The following is a 14508-nucleotide window of genomic DNA, read 5'->3' on the forward strand; positions in this document are numbered from 1 at the left end:
TCGAGAAATGGAGCTTCATGAGAGGTCCAGAGGCCATTGGGGGCGTTCGCCTCAAAGGGGACTGTGTGACCCTGAATTGCAACTTCAGCCAGGAGGGCATCCGACTAGGGAGGACTGGAAAGGAGAGCGGGGTCCCAGAGCCCTCTCGGGCACAGCAGTTTTATGGAGAGGAATATATGGAAGCTGACGGCCTAGAAATGGATTCTGCTACTGTTTTCTGTGCGCCTATGTACAGCTTGGGAGTCTCCGTGTTCTCTAAGGGCAGACCCTGTAGAGATATCTTGTTTATACTCTAACAAATAAAGTTTGCCTGAAGATCAGAGGGCAGAGCTAGCCACTAGTTAACCATAGAGGTCTGGAGGTCTGTATAGACAGACAGGAAGTGATACTGCTGGGCGGAGAGAGGAAGTGATAAGGCAGGAGGAGACAGGAGCTCAGTCTCTCGTGGACTGGGAAGTTCGCGAAGTAAAGTGTGGCTGTGGTTTTGATCCTTCATATCTCTGACCTTTCAACATTTTCCCCTGTATCTGACCCCGCGCTTTTATTAAGACCTATTAGAACTCACTCGTGCTACAGACCCTGCCTGACAGCCGATGACTTAGGTGACTTCAGTGAGGTCCCATCCCCAAGACAAGTTTTCCCAGATCACAGGGCTACAGAGACTGCAGGTAAGAACCGATCTCTGATGGCCCGAGAGAGAAAGCACACAGTATGTGCCTTCGGATACAGCCATGCAGGTGGGGGTGTACAGCACCCCATGAAGTACCCATGCTTGAAAAGTAAAAGCTGGGCTTGCAAAATGGCACGGTGGGGAAGGAGAAGGAGCTTCCCTCCAAGCCTAACAACATGAGTCTGAGCCGGGTCACATACAATGACAGGAGAAAGCCAACTGCAAATGGGCCTCCGACCCCCACGTGTGCTGTGGCAAGGGCGTGCTCACACACAAACACAACAGATGGATTAATTCATAACATTTTTACAGAAAAATAAAATGTGAACTGAGCCTCCAGGCGAATCAACGCTCAGCTTGAGATCAACAAAAGAACAAGGTTCTACTGGAAGCAACCTAGATGCCCCTCAATTGAAGAATGGTTAATGAAGATGTGACACATCTACACAATGGAATACTACTCTGCAGAAAAAAATAATGGTATCTTGAAATTCGCAGGCAAGTGGATGGCATCCTGAATGAGGTAACCCAGTCACAAAAAGAGGAACACAGTATGTACTCACTCATAGATGGATTTTAGACCTAGATCAAAGGATCACCAGCCTATAATTCACACCACCAGAGGAACTAGGATACAAGGTGTATTCTAAGAGATTCAATATAAAGTCCCTCACAGAACCGGGAAGGGACAAGTCCCCCAGAGCTCAGAGGAAGTGGGGGGGGGCAGCGAATGGAGAGAGAAGTAGGAGAAAACGAGGGGGAGGAAAGGAAAACATGTGCGACCAGGAAGATTGAGCCTGGTTAGGAATAGAAGACAGGAGAGAGAGAGAGAGAGAGAGAGAGAGAGAGAGAGAGAGAGAACATAAAAGAGGGAGCCAATATTGGTTTGAAGAAAAAATTGAACACAAAGAAAGGTCTAGAGAACTACAAGACTGCTGCCAAATAACAATCTGAGCTTCCGTGGAAAGGCTACCATAAATGCCCTTCCGGGAGAGTGAGATCAACAACTAACTTATCCATGGAGCCCTCATCTAATACCTGTTGGAAACAGGAGAAAACACCCATACATAAACACTAAGTCAAAGTAGAACTCAGATGCAGATGGAGAGGACAAGACCAGGCGGCAGAAACACATACAGACAGCTTACCTGAACAAGGAGGAGCTAACGGGCCCCCAGACTGATAGCTGGGAAGCCATCAGGGGACTGACTCAGGCCCCCCTGAATATGGGTCTCAGCCAGAAGGACTGAGCAGTCTAAGGGACCTCAGACAGTGAAGCCAGGATGTATCCCTGGTGCACAAAAGGACTTTGCGAACACATCCCCCATGGAGGGATAACTGCCTTAATCTAGAGACAGGAGAGAAGCCCTAGTCCCTACTTCACATGACCTGTCAGATCAGACCTACATGGCCCCAATTGGATGGCATTCCCCTACATATGGAATTGGGATGGGGGATGGGAGGGGAGGGTGGTTAGAGTGCATGTGAGAGGGCAGAGAGGGTAAAAGAAGGGAAGGAGAGAGGGAGAAGAAACTGGGATCGACATGTAAAATAATAAATAAAAAAAAAAAGCTTTGACTCCAAAATTTAAGTTCAAGAACAAGTTACTGGAGAAAAGGATTTCTATTTTTGTTTCCACAGAAATTGAAAAGATGTGGATTCCTTCCAGACTAATGTGGTTTGATCAACCCAGACCACCTGAAACAGAGTACCAGGTGATCCTACATTCAAAACAGCTGGACAAAGCAGCCTTACAGACTACAGCCAGGATTTCTGAATCCTCTTCGAATCCCCCATGACAACGCCCCTTACCAGCAGGAAGTAGTTTGGAAAGAATGACGCCCAAATTCCAAAATATTGTCTATAAATGTTTGTTTTCATTTAAATGGACTTGGTTATATAAAAAAAAAAAAAAAAAAAAAAAAAAGGTTCTAAACACCATAAGGAAGGAATCCACCAAACCCAGAATGTGGAACGTTCTAGAAACCTAGCTTCTCCAACAGATTACCGGCTTAGGGGGGAGACTTGGGAGGGCTTGGAAAAATATGGCCAACAATTTCTTATGGATCCCAGCTCTTGCAGAATAATCTTACAGGATCCCTTGGAGAAGACAGAGGAGATATGAATACAAACTGAGCACTAGATTACAGTGAGGAATTACTGTTTGCATTTCGGTAGATGTGACGGTGGCATACTGATTATGGTTTCGCAAGAAGTCACTTAGCTTGAGATACATATTGAATTTACAGGTGAAATTACATAGATCTGGGATTTGCTTTTATAAAACATTCTGAGTTCCCGAGAAGGCTGAAGGGAGACAGATGGAATGAGATTTGCCAAATGTCAATCATGACTGCAGGTGGATGATGTGTGCTGAGGATATAGATTATCTTTTTTTTTTTTTTTTTCCTTGTGTGCTTAAAAGTACATTTAAAAAAAAAGTCCTAGGGCTGGAGAGATGGTGAAGCAGGCAAGAATGCACACTTCTTACAAATGACAAGTTTGAATCCCAGCACCCACAAGAGGGGTCTCACAACCTCCTGTAACTCCCATCTCCAGTGAGACCTGATATTTCTGACCTGGGGGGGGGGCCTGCACATACCATTGCCACCACCCCACACACATTCCACAATTACAAATAAAAACAAATCCTTTAGAAAGCCCTTCAAGAAGAGAAAGGAGCTGTTTAATTCACGCTATTTATCGTGCTGTTATCTTATTTTCTAGGTCTTGAACCACTCCCTTCTCCAACTAACAAGAGTCAAGAGCACTGCATAAGCTGGGAAATGTACACAGCTGGTGACGGGAGGAGGCGTTAGCTCTTACAGAAAGTGCACCTGGACTGTGTGAGGGGCTGGCACCAGCCCCAGGGAAGGAAGGGTTAGGATCAACACACTTGGCCCACTAGATGCGACTCACCCCTGCAGCAAAGCCCAGACTTCCGTCTAAGATCCGCCTCTGAAAATGAAAAAGTGAGATGTTTCAGTTTCCAAGGACAAGATGTTGTGGCCTCAGCCGGGAGAATGCCATACAGCCCCTACCTACTCCTAAGCTGGTGTGACATCCAGATCTTACTTTCCATCCATTCCAGAGTCAATGAGAAGTACCCTTGGGGGGGGGGGCTTGGGGTGCACAAGCCTGCACATTCTGTCTTACCCAGCACCCCTTTGCCTCTAGTAAGTAGTTGATTAAAAATGTGGAAGTGACCAAGGGATGATGAGGGACATAAGGAGCCACCAAAACGGTCACACAGTGGGGACACAAACTGGCACAATCACGTCACACAGAAAGCCATGTGGTGGGACTAATGGCAGTCGACTACAATGCACGTGCCACTACTGGCAAACGACAGAAATGCATGCTGGGGATCACCAAAGCCACGGACAAGATGCACTGTCCATAAGATCCCAAAACTAGAAACTGCACCAAGTCCCACCCACAGAATGGCAGATACACCACGGGGGACAATCAGAGATACCACAGGGCAAAGAAAATGAGCACACGTGTTACATGCACAAGGAACACACAGTGTGCATGCACATGTGCCGAGATAGGCATAGACATGCATGCGTACACAACTGGCAGAAGCATTAAGTAAACCGGGAACTGGTCAGGATGAATTGGGTGTCAGTAAATGCTACGTGAGTACAGCATCTAACAAGCAAGGATGTCCACACTGTGGAAGAGACAGGGCAGAGTGGGGGTGATACAGGTGGAGTGGAAGTCCAGGTGGGGATGGCAACTGGGAAGGAGCCTAAAGGGACCGGGAGGAGCTGGCACTTGACCTCGGCCCAGATTCATGGACCTTCCTTTATAATAAACTGCGTAGGTATAAAACGTGAACCTTTCTGTGTGCATCTATTCCAATAGAGACATCTGTTTTGCATCTATCATGCACAGGAGGTAATCACTTATGCTCTGAACATATGATGTAATGCTCTTCACCATTAAGAAGGGGAGAGGCTCCCATACTGGGACAGTGAGGTTCCTCAAGGACAGCATGCTGAGTGACAATGGTCATTGCATACAAGGCTCCTCCAGACCACTCCCTCTTCTCTCCTCCCTCCTCCCTCTTCCCTCCTCCCTCTCCCTACTCTCAGCTACTGGCAAGTGCCGTTGTATTCTGTATCTGTGAATTTGACCTATCCAGGTATCTTACACACGGAGACCTCCCATACCCCGTAATACCTGGTTGTATAATTCGACATCCAAGCCTCCAAATGATAGATTTGGGCCAACCAACCTCCCCCAGTAGGGTGGAGGCAGCAGTGTGGGAGGCAGTATCTTATTGCCGAAGCCAGTACCTGCCGAACTGGTCTATAACACAAGGGGCCTGAGACATTGACTGCTCTAGAGGAGTTTCCTTTCTAGATCCAGGGCTCCGTGTGTTTAAAGTGATCTTAGTTGCTTTCTCATGGGCCAATCTTGCAACATCTCCAAGCACCCCTGAGCAAGGTGAGGATTGCATTCTTCAAGGACAGCCATGAGTGGCTCTGAGTGGGGATGGGTCAGCTCAGGGTAGGAGGAGGGCAGAATTTCAGGCACAGGAGGTGGGTATGGACTATGCCTGCGGTACAGAGAGGAGGAGGGGGTATGTAGAGAGTGGAGGAGGGGGGATAAGGACGTGGAGTGCAAAGGAAGGAAAGATGGAGAGATATAAGAGATCTGGTCAGGATGTGGGGCCAGAATGTCTGGCCTGGGAATGAGTGACAGTACTGAGGGCCATCTGTAGGATGTGTGGAGGACATACGCAGCAAGGGACGGGCAGACACAACATGCACATGGAGGGGGACCCTATCTATACTCATCTGAGACAGGGATGCATTCGAGGAAAGGGTGGGCTTCCACGATATCAGAAGAGAAAGTGAGTAGGTGGGTCTATCTGTATACATCCAGGGGGTGGGGCAGACATGGTCTACAGGGGTTAAGGAGGTGAGCCTGTCAATATTCAGCCAACGGGTAGGAATGAAATGCCCTGGGCTGGGGTAGAAGAGAAGCAAGCCTCTCCTTCCCCAAAGGTCTTACCAATTGTCTGACTAACTCAAGGCCACAGGGAGGGCAGTTCTATCTGAAACCTAAGCATCTTGAAGCCTGCGCAGTACTCCCTGCTCCAGGCATGCAGGAAATTAGACGGAGGCTTGGAATGAGGCAGCAGGTTAAATGGAAGCGAAAGAGCTAGTCCCTTGGTGCCACGCCTTTTCGAGTCCCTGTGCCAGAGGCAGATTCAGGGGGAAAACAATGTGTGGCTTGTGTACCTGTCCCCTGGCCCTAGGAAGGAGACAGAAAGAAAACAAGGAGGTGACAGGACATTGCCACCTCACCAACTAACTTCCTGTGTGGCCTGTGTGGAAGGGGACAGTTTCAGAGCTCCCGAAGGGCCCCTGTGAACTTCCAGAAATGAGCCAACTCACCTGCCCACTGGAGAATATGAAGACAAGAGCTGCTCCAGCTGCTGTCATTGCCCAGGTGAAGAAGGTCCCCAGCAAGGCCTGGAACACGGAGCTGTAGCCTTGGAGCATGCTGGATACAGCTGTGTACAGAAGAACGAGAGTCAGATGCTGAAGCGACTTATGCACACCCTAAAGCAAACCCCTGCCTATGGTGTGCTCTGTGTCAGAGTAGGCGATCTGCATCTTCACACCACTGCAATAAATAGCCTTTCACCGGGGCTCCAGAGATATCAAAAGTCAGCTAACTTTAAAAGGTATCATGAGAACATCGGGAGAAAGAGGCCAGGAAGCCCTCCCAAGAGGCTGCAGTACAGGGAATGTGCTCTAGAGAGACTCACGGAAGGGTCTAAGACGTATAGCATGGTGGAGAAGAGCTAAGTCGTGTAGCACGGAGGAAAGGGACCGTAGAGATCCCACCACAGCCTTCCCGGCTCCTCCCACGCACCTGTTCTTGATGGTCATTTCTTCTCAGTCGCTGCCAAATATAGGCCACAAGCTCAAATTCCCTTCTAAAGTGCTTCCATCTGATTCCTCGTCACACCTTTCTGGCTCCCCACGCCAGCCTGCTGGCTAAATGTAAGGTAAATTCCACTGAAAGACTTTCCCTCCTCCATGGACTCTCCAACTCAAAGTCGAACAGCACCCAGCATAAGCACCACGCTCCCATTCAACTCAGTCCACTACAGCGTTTCTACAAACCCAGACAGCTGTGACTCCACGGTTTTGGTTTTTTGTTTTTTCTTCTTCTTCTTCTTCTTCTTCTTCTTCTTCTTCTTCTTCTTCTTCTTCTTCTTCTTCTTCTTCCTTCTTCTTCTTCCTTCTTCTTCTTCTTCTTCTTTTCTTCTTCTTCTTCTTCTTCCCATAAGCCCCTTCAGAAATGCCTTCCTCCCACAGCTCCTGCCCTCTAAACCCAAAAGCCTCCTCTGAGGCCTGCCGGATGCCAGCTCTGTGACAAAACCTCCCGTGATCCCCCACCATATCCAAACATATCCACCATATCTTTGCTGCTTTCTATTGGAGGCTGCCCTTTCGTCTCTTACATGCCTCACTGCTTGAGGATGGAGACGACACTTCCTTGCGGTCTTGTGAGAAGGGGTATGGGCACCCGCGCCCTGAGAACTACTTGCTGAGTGAGATGAACCAGCTTACCCAGACAGGAGAACCAGAGAGTGCAAGAAAATGAAACTACAAACAGCGCTTGCCCTGGAGCTCAGCACATAGGTCCACCAAGAAAAGAAAGGGCCCTCTCTCATGTGGGCCCAGAGAACCTCCTCAACACAGAGACCATAGCCTGAAATAACAGTCAGCCTTCTCCTGTGGAAAGTTCCAAAGCAGGGAGGCCCACTTGTGAAGTGCCGTGTGCCCTGGCACACACTAGGTGCGGGGCCTCCACTCAAAGGCCCCATTCAGCTCCCCTTTCGCTCGCTCTCCAGCACCCACAGGACTGGACCTGACCCCACCTGGCTTCGCTCCCTGGGGCTGAGCAGCCAGGAATTATTCCGCGCCTGCACATCAAGAGCTAAAGAAGCCTCCACTGCTGGCTTTAGAGCAAACCATGGCAGAGTTTGGACAGGGCCCTATACCCAGTCCACACTGGGAAAAGGCCATGGGCTCAGATGAGACCAGCTGGGCCCCTGTGCTAGGTCTAAGGTAAAACCACCTATGGGATCAAATTCCGAATATATGCAACCTTTTGACATTTCAAAAGGACATTGCTGTTAAAGAGAACCACAGTCAAGTAACAACAACAACTCCACCAAACCTGACAACCTGAGTTTAATTCCCAGTACTCACATGAGGGAAAGAATCAACATGCTATCCTCCGACCTCCACCATTTACACCATGGAATGCACAAGCCTGACACACAAACACACTAAATACATCTTAAAAAGTAGTTTTAAAATGTACCCTTTCCCAAATCTCACAATGTTTAAGTAAGTTTACTATTTTGTGTTGGGCTGTACTCATCTCTATACTGGGGTGCAGGTTAGACACACGGATGTAGAAACTCAAGACTGTGACTGCACAAATTAATAATTAAAAAAATAATTGCAAGCAAGAAAATAGCCTTTTTATGGCATTCCCAAATCTAGTCAACCTCAAGAGTGGTGTGTGCTGGGCATGGAGACACTTATCTTTAGTCCCAGCACTTAGAGGCAAATGCATGCAGATCTCTGCAAGTTTGAAGCTAGCCTGCTCTACATAGCAAGTTTCAGGTGAACCAGGGCTACATAGTGAGATCTTGTGTCAAAATAAATAAATAAATAAAATGAGGGACTTGTGTTTGCTTTAACTGCAACCCTGGACCACTAGTGAAGTGACCATTCCCACTCACCAGTGAGTAAAACGTTAAACATTTACAAAGACAGACTCCCCAAAAAAAAACCCCATTCCCCTCAATCCTCACTCTCCAGGACAGATCATAGCATAGCATAAAACACCCCCCAAGTACTTGACTGTTTCTTTTGCAGCTACTGAGGAAAAGAAGAAAAAAAAAGAACCTCATTTGCCAACCAGCAAAATCAAACAGAAGGGAGTTGTGGGTGATCATGGCAGCTGGAGGGATAGGAAAATCTCTCCTAAGCTCAGTGCTCAGTTACGCAGAGAGGCCATGCCCGTCCATCCACCAACAGCACTTATTACAAGCAGGCACAGCACCCCAAGGGGAAGTTTCTTCCATTCCCTGTTTCAAAACTGGCTGTCAAAGAGTGGCGACTCCACTCAGAAGGTACACAGCTTTTTTGTTTTGTTTTAATGTAGCCTGGAACTTACTGTGTAGCAGAGGATGACTTTCAACTCCCAATCCTCCTGCCATCCACCTCCCAAATGCTGTGATTACACGTGTGTGCTAGCTACCACGCCTGCAGGAGATCAAACTCAGAACTTTGTGCAGAGTAGGCAAGCACTCTACCAAAACGAGTTCCACCTACTTAAACAGCAGAGTCGCGGATGACACCACACTTGCTGGATCCCAACTCTGCAGCTTTCTAACTCCATGGGTAGTTCTTAAACACAGCTAGATACATAAACCAGACCAGTTCCTTCACAGCCAAGGCTTTAGTGAGTCCTGCCCTATAAGAGACTGGCACTGGCTTCCTCAAGTATGTAATAGATCAATAAGCTCTTAGGAACAGGACACGCCAGCCACAGCACCTCCAAATCATGCCAGGCAGCCTGCTTCAGACTTCCTCAAGAGCCGGATACTAGCATCATAAACTGGACCAGTGACCAGGAGAGAGGACAGTCCTCCATTCATCCTAACTTCCAAAAAGTCATCGGGCTGTGCAAATGCATGTTCACTACACAGAGAGCAGCCACCTCCGATAAAGCCAGTACATTTCCTTCGGTCCTGTTTTATTCTGTTTATTTCCCTACTCTTTTAAAAATCTGTTGCCTCCCCAACTTCACCACGCTAGTTTAGTTAAAGTAAGGCACCGCCCGGCTTCGGTGAGTTTGCACAGAACACGCAGGCCAGGCTCCACCAGAGACGCCCTGGAGCGGGATCTGGACAGTCGGTTTGAATGTTCAAAGTTCTCTAGCAGGCACCCTGCCACCTGCCACCGACTCTCAGGCCTCCCCCAGACCAGCTGCAGAGGGGAGTGGGAGGGGCCTCTGAACTGCTGCCATGGGCTCCCGGAGAAACCCCGTTCCCTGCACACCGCCATGAAACAATGAATGAAGAGGCCCTTGGTTGTGCACGGAGGGGCCTCAGATCGCTGTCTCCAGCTCACCCGAGGGTGGAGCAGAGGGGGCCCGAATACCCCTCCTCCTCTGTCACCTGCCACAGCCCCCTGCTGCTCCTCCAGGACCTGCCCTCCCTAAAACAACCCTTTGTGACCTCAAGACCGCTGCACACTCTTGTGACTGCCCGGGATCGCGGGCTTGAAGGAGAGAAAAGGCGACTCACTAGGGTGCCCTCTCCAGCCCCCTCTCCACTTCCATCAGCCCCGAATGCCACTGGCTCGCCCGGGCTCCACTCTTCAGTCACTTCCTGCTTAGCTCCAGCACACGTGGCCCTACACAGCCAGGCCCCGCCCCTCCACAACTGGCGAATCCTGCCTGGAGAATAAAGTCTCTGGTTCACAGACTCCAACAGGAACAGAAACAGGTGCGGGCGGGCAAGCGCAAAGCCACGGGCCACAAATGCAATGCCCAGGGCCCAGGTCACTGCAGAATGCAGTGCACACGGCCCTGGAAGCCTAGGGGAAGCTACGGACACACTAAGTAAGGGACACTTTGTACCAGTTCCGACGTACTTAATGTAGTCTACATCGTTTTGTGACAGGTAGTAAGCCCCAACTGAGTAACAGAGCCTGCGTGCTGGTGTCAGGTGGCATTACAGGCAACATTCCGAAGGTCAGCGGCTTTACCCTCAAGATCAACAGCATCCATTAAAAGAATGTCCAGCGTGGGCTCTGCATTCTACATGTCTGCAATCTTTCCCTTTGAACCCGGGGTTGCCAGTGTTGAGGACCCACTGAGGATGGTCCTCTAAGAAACACTGTCCCAGATCAGGGGATTTTGTGAAAGCATCATGCCTGGCTTTCGCTTCAACAAAACGAAGCCCAGATTCCTGATTCGATTTGAATGTCAGGAAAATATAACTAAGAAAACAAAACAAATAGTTTCTTACTTTCCTTACGCCGTGGGTAATGCATGGGCCATGATTAAGCCGATGTCACAGTAGTTTTTCTGAAATGTAAAGTTAAGTGGTGGTCTATACTGTATTTGGCTACCTAATGTATCCAGGGCAGAAAAACAGCCTGCCGTTTGAGTGGCCATAGATCAAAGCAATCAAGGGAGTTAGGCTGCCTTTACTATGTTACAGATTTATTATACCTTCCTAGAGAAAATCGCTCCAGACACTTAGAGATGAAGGAAGAACTCTTGTGTGGCCCCTGTTCAGCTCCCAGCTAATGCCCAATCAGCCCCGGGCAGATTCTGTTAGTTTATATACACCTTGAGCTTGTGAATTTTACATACACTGTCATCCTTAAATCTCCTTTGGGTCCTGGACCCAGGTGACCTTTAGGACAATTAAAACAGAGACATCGGACTGCAAGTCTGGCCACTTAGGCAGCTAGGAGATTTACACAGCAAAGATATTCCGTATTGACAGAATTATATTTTTAAGTACATCAGTGTTGTTCTTTGTGGAACGGTTGTTACCTGGGGTCATCTTGTCCACCTGGCAGAATTATGGTTTTCCTGATGACCGCACCAAGGATTTAATGATGGACTTGGATTTAATGGTGGTTGTGACCCTACACTGTACCCCCGCAGCTGCCCCTTAGAAATATGATGGCTGGTTGTGAGTCAGTCAGAGCTGCCTCCTTCATCATGGGAATCAGAGTCTTAACAGCTGGACAGTCCAGGTGAGCACACATTCACACCCTGGCATCCTGAGTGTCACTCATCTCTAACAGGCCTGTTAGCACACGATTTATCTTTGGGGTATTCTGGAGGCCATGCTCTTTAGTCCCCTTGTGTGACTTAGTGTCTCCTAAGCAAATCTATTAATAAGTCCTTTATAACACCAATTGTTAGTTTCCACCGAGGCAGAAGCCTGCCTCTGCTCCCAAGGCAGTTAAGCCCTGTCATCGTCATCACCTGTCACCAGGCGCCTCTCCACCATCAGCTTCGTGATGTGAGCTAGCCTTAAGAGTGCCCGCAGGCACAGCTCACTCTCTTGCCTCTTTTCTCTCCTGCTTCTCTTGCCTTTCTTGTCTCTTGCTCCTGTTCTCTGCCCGCCCGCCTGCCTGCCTGCCTGCCCTCTCTCTGCCCGCCTGCCTGCCTGCCTGCCTCTCGTGCCCCCACTCTAACAGGGCCTTTCATTCTCCCCCTCCCCAATAAATCTCCACAGTGACTCTGTTTCCTGTGGCACACTTTGGCAGGGCCTCCTAAAGGAACCCATTTTGCCTCTCTTTCTCTATCATCACACCGGTTCTGTCGCTTCCTGCTCCATCTACATCAATCCAGCGAGAGTCAGCAACTCATGCCAACGTGCTGGGTCAGGAGATGGCCTGGAGGGTTAGGCCTCACGCCCTCAAGACACTCATCACCTCCTGGCCAGGACCATCAGTCAGGCAAGGGGCCATATCCCTGCCATCCCAGTACTTGGGAACCTGAAAAGCAAGGGTGTGCTTAAAAGCCAACCTGTCTCAAAAACAAAAATTAGTAAACAATCATCATGCCTAAAACAGCTTGTTACATGAACAACACAAAACAAGGCCCAGGGGGCAGGGCCAAACTTCCACCAAAAAAAAAAAAGAAAGAAAGAAAAGCTTACAGGACTCCCCCGCTGAGCTAGCCATGAAATAGCACAATAACATAACGTGGATTCCCCCACAAAAGCTGAGTGAATAGAGTTGAGATTAAACAAGACTGACCACAGGCAGGGACCCATCCCTGTTGAAGCTGGAGGACCGCCATGCACAGGTTCGCTGAACTTTCCTACGTTTATATGCTTTACAAATGTTCAGAAAGGAAAAGTAACCAAGTTTTTAAATCAATCCCTAAAGTGTCTCTCCCACCGGGTCCCTTCTCCCTTCTCTGCTTTAAGCACATAGGCTCCTGACTCTTCCGGGAGCATAGACATACACGACCCAGCCTGCTTGGCCTGTCCTCGGTACCTGGTTAAGCCACATAAAGCATAAGAACTCCTCCCTCCCTGGTCCTGGATTGCCCCTTAACCACCTCTACTCATGGCCACCCCATCTCTTCATCCCTGCTTAAGTCCCTGCATCCCTCAAAGCTACAGTTAAACTCAATCTTCTGTTGAAATCCTGATTAGAAAGGAGGTATTCATTCTCCCAGGGACCATGGAACACCATGTGGTCTCTAAAAACATGGTCCAGGTTTGCTTTTTTAACAGGAACAACTTGAAGCTCCGTGTGTGTGTGTGTGTGTGTGTGTGTGTGTGTGTGTGTGTGTGTATGTGTGTGTGTGTCAGGTTGCATTCCATAGTCAAGGCAGAAACTAAAGCAGAGTCCAACATATAATTACACAGGATATATAGGACGGTTCCAAAACAGAGAAGGGAACATAACTAGGAAACACTGGACCAAAGCAAAACCAAAACCCAGCTGGGCAAACTCCAAACTTCATCTCCACATCTGATACCAAAACTCTCTTCAGATCTCCAGCTCCTTTCAGCTTTGGTGACTGCAACACACTTCTCTCCCTTTTATCAACTGTCCACAGCAGGTGTCCCACAGCTCTGGCATCTCCAACATCTTGGGGGGCCTCAAAGGCAATCCAGGCTTCACCGTCAAAGCTTCATACAATGGCCTGTTCTGGCCTCCATGCAGGGATACCCCTGACACATACCTGGGCTCAGCAGGTTTCTTTAGGTGCAGAGGCAAATTCCCCAACCTGTTCTATCCTTAACCCTAAAGCCAGAACCATATGGCCAAAGCTGCCAAATTCTGCTGCTTGCTGGGGCTGGGAACATGACCCCTTCATTCAATTACATCTTCAGCAGCTTTCTGTTTACTTGGCCCTTCTGGAATTGGCTCTGTAGACCAGGCTGGCCCCAAACTCAAGAGATCTGCCAGCCTCTGCCTTCAGAGTGCTGACATTAAAGGTGTGCACCACCGCATGCTGCTCTAAACTCTTCTTTATTTCTTTTGCACAAATTGGAAACAAAGCTGGTTGGGAACTTGCCCCCAGGTCACCACAGCCTTTATTCCATTTTTTTTTTTTAATGTATCTCCTTGAACACAGGATTCAGCTCCATTCCGCTCCCTGATGTTCCTTTTCTCCTCAGCTTGCTCCCTTTCATTATAAATGTTTATAACCGTGAACACTAGTAACCACACAGCAAAGTCAATACAAGGCTGTCGTGAGATTTCCTGTGCCAAGAGAATTCATCCAAATCTCTTCACTTTGGCCTCAGGCAGACTTGTCAGACAAAGGCAAAAGGCGGCCACATTCTTCACCAAAATATCACAAGAACTATCTCTGGACCAAATGTAATATTCTTCCCCTCTGAAACTAAGACCCCACAGTTCAAATAACTTTCGGAATCACTGTCTTCCATGCTTCTACTAGGATGGCCCATAAGGCAGCTCTTAAAGCATTCCACTGCTTCCATATCCCTCATATCCCATCAAAGGAAGTCAAGAGAGAAACTCAAACAGGGCAGTACCTGGAGGCAAGACCTGATTCAGAGGCCACAGAGGAATGCTACTTACTGGCTTGCTTACCCTGGTTTACTCTGACTGCTTTCTTTAGAACCCATGACCACCAAGCACCAGGAATGGCACCATCCACCATGAGCTGGGCCCATCAATGATGCGGGATAATGCTCTTATACACTGTCAAGATTTGCCACTCGTGAGCCAGGCGTTGGTGGTGCTCACCTTTAATCCCAGCACTCGGGAGAC

General features: G+C 48.6%; 1 protein-coding gene across 6 annotated transcripts in view; it reads right to left on the reverse strand.

Moving 5' to 3' along the window:
* Slc39a11 (solute carrier family 39 member 11) overlaps positions 1-14508 on the reverse strand; it is a 392746-nt gene that overhangs the window by 303603 nt on the left and 74635 nt on the right. Inside the window, exons 1-3 of one of the 6 annotated variants that reach the window (XM_051179780.1) lie at positions 10029-10157; positions 6082-6200; positions 3590-3628 (exon numbers count right to left, since the gene is read on the reverse strand). In XM_051179780.1, coding sequence (XP_051035737.1) covers positions 3590-3628; positions 6082-6189 — 147 coding nt within the window. In that variant the 5' untranslated portion in view covers positions 6190-6200; positions 10029-10157. Of the gene's footprint in view, positions 1-3589; positions 3629-6081; positions 6201-8893; positions 8953-9852; positions 9876-10028; positions 10158-14508 lie in introns of those variants that run through there. The other 5 variants (XM_051179800.1, XM_051179771.1, XM_051179791.1 and 2 more) reach the window with 5 other exon arrangements.

Source organism: Phodopus roborovskii, unplaced genomic scaffold (genome assembly GCF_943737965.1).
Source record: "Phodopus roborovskii unplaced genomic scaffold, PHOROB, whole genome shotgun sequence".
NCBI lineage: Eukaryota > Metazoa > Chordata > Mammalia > Rodentia > Cricetidae > Phodopus > Phodopus roborovskii.